This window comes from Gossypium hirsutum, chromosome A13 (genome assembly GCF_007990345.1).
Source record: "Gossypium hirsutum isolate 1008001.06 chromosome A13, Gossypium_hirsutum_v2.1, whole genome shotgun sequence".
NCBI classification, from domain to species: Eukaryota; Viridiplantae; Streptophyta; class Magnoliopsida; order Malvales; family Malvaceae; genus Gossypium; species Gossypium hirsutum.
In genome coordinates this window covers 224,998-229,382 of record NC_053436.1, presented here as the reverse complement: position 1 = coordinate 229,382, position 4,385 = coordinate 224,998, and the positions used below count along the sequence as shown (strand labels likewise).

Below are 4,385 nucleotides of genomic sequence, written 5' to 3'. Positions count from 1 at the left end.
TTTGAAAACTAGCCTTATTTAATTCAATCTCTTCTTCGATTATAATCTTGAGATTTGATACACAAAATCCTCAAAATTATGTAAATAAATAAACTAAAACTTTAGTCAAACATGATAACAAATAAGACAAATTACGAAACTTGAGCAATTACATACACAAAAATCTTTTCTTTTGGTCTAATGGTATCAGGCGTTCATCCGAAAAACTCACATCTTGGGTTTGAATTACAAGAGCAGCCCTATTTATAATGTATATTGGTAGTGCATAACTATAAAAACATTAACTATGTTAAATAGTAAATCACATTTTCTTAAATAGAAATGACTATATACTAAAACTGATCTATTTAGTGGTCGAGAGACTAATTTGAATCGGTCCCTATAATAGACATACCTATAAAATACTTCCATCAAAACAAAAACAAAAAAGTTATAAATACAAATATACGTCCAAGTAACCACAACTATCAAACTATCACAATATAAAATGGATTATCCAAATAATCACATCATAAACGAAAAACCGAAATTAAAGCTGACGAACTAAACTTAAACCTCACATATATCAATTACACATGATGAGACTCGAAAACCCATTCGAATAAAAACTATGAATCTCAATTTTTTGCCTTTGCCAACCGTGCAAAGACCTCATTGGAAAAACTACAAACCTAGTAGGTATATATATTCAAAGGAAAAAGGAATTATGATGGTAAGAAATACATGTTCATAGTCTATGATGATTAGATATAGTTGTAATATAATATAAGAAAAAGCCAATAAATAAATGCTACAGTACGTGGTATCAAAATTCAGTTAACTGAACTCAGACACAAAAACGAATGTGTGGGGCATGCCCACTGCTAACGACTATGGGCTCTAACGCTTCTAACGTCATCACTACTCCATTTTATTTAATTAACTTTTTTAGATTTTTTTCTATGCTAAATATACTTTTTAGTACCTCATGGCTGAAGTCAGAAAATTTTTACGAGGCTCGAAATTAGTTTATTTTTAGGCTCGAAATTAGTTTATTTTTGGGATCAATATCATTTTAATATGCAATTTGCTACATGAACTTTTATTTGATGCGATTATATACATGAAACTTGAATTGTACTTGTTTAAAGAAATTAATACATACATTTATTTTCATATTAGATTGATATAATTATTTGTGTATACAATATATTAATGTAAAATGGTGTTAATTCGATAATGTTGTTAGCGATTTGTAAAATTTTAATCGAATTGAACTTTCATGTATGAAATCGCACAAAATCAAAGTTTATGTATGACATTGCACATTGCATCAAAGCTTATGTATGGTTTAGATATTTATCCCTATATTTTTATGAGATCTAAAATTTAATTTCACAATTTTAATAGCTTATATGTTTATAATTTTTAAAGGACTTAATCAAAATTTTATCATTTTGGTAATTTTATTTTGTCAACCTCCGGCTGCTGCCCCTAAAGTACTTCTGTTGTTTTTCTAGATCACATGTGTCAACTATTTATAGAGTCACATGATGTCTTTTAGTTTGAGTACCAAATTGAATATTAAAACTAAACTCAAGTACCAAATGTAATATTAACCTTTATTTATTTATTTATTAATAAAATCCCATTTGTATATATAAATTTTTTTTTTTTTTCATTTGAATTCTTTAAACGCCATAAAAAATCAACTCCCTCATAGACCAGAGAGATAATCAAAGCTTTCAAATCTGCAGCAATGGAAAAAAGATGAGATCGGGATTTGATTTGAGGGGAAAAAAATCTGGTTGCCAATACTCGACGATTGTTATTATTACACCTTTTTTTTTAGTATGAAATGGATCGTGGTTATGATGATGGCGTTAGCTGCGTCACTGCTGGTTTTGCCGCTGCTTCTGCCGTCGCTTCCGCCTCCGCCGTCGATGCTTCTTTTCGTACCGGTTCTGATCATGATTCTTCTCCTCTTTTTGGCCTTATCTCCATCACAAGCCCCTACTGCCATCACCACTGCAGTATGAAATCTCCAGATTTGTATGTATTTGATTGCAAGGAATATGAATATCTCATGTAAGTTGAATTATTTTCTCTTTTTTTTTTTCCATTTTTGTTGTTTGAATCGTTAACTGAGCAAGATTAGAAAACAAAATCCTTGTTCTAGATTTTCATTTCTTAAAATTAGTTGTAGGAAGGCCATGGATGCTATGATTCACCGAGGTTGCATTTACATCTGTTTGTATATTAGAGATTATTAATTAGAGAAAATGCCGCGAAAAGTTTATTAAAAAGAACGAAAAAAAAAAAAGTAGGAGATGAGATTCAATAATGGTGGCGATCTCTAGATTCCATAATTTTTTTTTCTACCAAACGGCTTTGTGAGGACCAAGACCAATTTGTCTCCATTAACAGGGAGCCAGTTGTCTCTTCATTGCTTAACCTTCATCTCAAGTCCAGCGTTAGCAGCTTTTTGGACTGCCTTTGGCTATTCAAATTATATGAGGAATTTGGTCTTATTTGAGCTTCTTCCATGAAATTACAAGTTGGGAAATACTGAGATTGTGTGTTATGGATGATGAAGAAGCTTTCTAATGGGCTTTTCTGTGTTGAAATACTGTCTGGAAATCGAAAAGCAGTAATGTGTTCCTCCGAACAAGTGAAGGTAAAGAAGTACATAATTTTACTCGTTTTACATGTGAGGCGTACTGATAGAATAATTCACTTTTAAATTTATAATATAAGCAATAATTTAAGCTTAATTTACTCAAATTTACGGATAATTGCAACATCACCCCCTCTACGTTTAAATCGAAGGTTTTTTGAACACCCAACAAGAGTGATAATCCTAAGAAAAATGTTTTCATTTGAGCAAGATAAAATTCTAAATTTTCCATCAGATAGAAGTGAATTACAAATGCAATCAACAACAATTCTTCTCTATAAATATTTGTGTTTGTTGACACCATTATTTTGATGAAAACGGGGTCGACTTGGATTTTGAAAATAGAATGAAAACGGGAGTCGCCACCAATCTTTTTTTTGATAAGGTGTGATCGGGTCACCTCGAAAAGTGGTTGTTTTTAATAAACGATTTAATTTTTATTAAAACAAAGATTTTGGTCTATGAAATTCAAAAAAAACGGGTTCGGGAGTCGGTTACGCACGAGGAAGGATTAGCACCCTCGATACGCCCAAAATTGGTACTTAGTTGATTAATTAGTGTCTTAGTGTCGAAAATTGAAAATTTGAAGAGTTTTAAAAATATGATCCTTAAAAGAAACTCTGATAACGTGAATTGAAATATAAGATTCTCTTGTTCCGAAGGAATATCACATCCAGCACGTTAGGACACGATACTCTAAACCATCGAAACCAAGATCACCTTATAGTTTAATGAAACCATACTTTGAAGCTTTAAGAGGATATTTGGCTATTTAGTCGAACAAGAAATTGAAACCCAGCACGTTAGGGCACGTTTTCTCGATTTTCTAAACGCGAAATATTGCCTTATTTAGAAAAATTTTCCTTTTGATGTTTGGTGTTAATGCTTGACAAAACAATAACGAATACGACAAGGTAAGCAAAGTAAAGTGAGTAACAACAATACAATAGGCAAAATGAAATGACGAGGCGATTACATAAACAAAGCAAACAAATAAATAAATAGAACTAACATTTTAGAAAAAGCACAAGTGTACATGAATAAATAAACAAACACCAAATAACAATGATGACAATAAATACAATTATGTAAAAATATATATGCATGTATAATTTTAAGCCATAAAAATAAGAAATGCATATAAATTATAGAATATGAAAACATAGATAAATATATACATATATAAAAATCGGTAAGTATTATAAAATAAAAATGTAAATATGTGTTTATATATATTTACAAATTGTGATAATATAAAATATATGTATGTGAATTATAAAATATGTGAAATATACAAAAAGTATTTTTAGGAATATAAAGAATATATATATAAGTATGTATATGATGTAAAATATGTATAAATATCTGTAAGTATATAAGAATTATGAAATATGAAAAATATATTTAAGTATGTATAAGTACGTATATATACATATATATGAATTAAGATGTATGTATTTATGCCTATATCTATGTATACATAAAAATATGAAATATAAAAATATAAAAAGTATATTTATAATAAATGAAAAGTATGTACGTAAATATATATTATAAAAATGTATCAACAATTTGAAATTATGAATATTAAAATATTTTAATATAATAATATATAAGATGATGACATATAAATTTAAACCAAATAAATAAATAAATAAAATAAAAAACTTGAGATAAATACTAGTTAATCTAAAATAGTTTAAAATAAATATATAAAGAAAGTCTTAAA

The 4,385-nt window shown here is 28.6% G+C and overlaps 1 protein-coding gene across 1 annotated transcript; it reads left to right on the top strand.

Annotated features, from left to right (window-relative positions):
- Positions 1–1,662: 1,662 nt before the first annotated feature.
- On the top strand, positions 1,663–2,755 carry LOC107954452 (uncharacterized). Its single transcript, XM_016890011.2, has 2 exons — positions 1,663–2,067; positions 2,407–2,755. Exons 1-2 carry the CDS (start codon positions 1,838–1,840, stop codon positions 2,513–2,515), a joined length of 339 nt encoding a protein of 112 aa, XP_016745500.1. The 5' UTR covers positions 1,663–1,837; the 3' UTR covers positions 2,516–2,755.
- Positions 2,756–4,385: the final 1,630 nt, after the last annotated feature.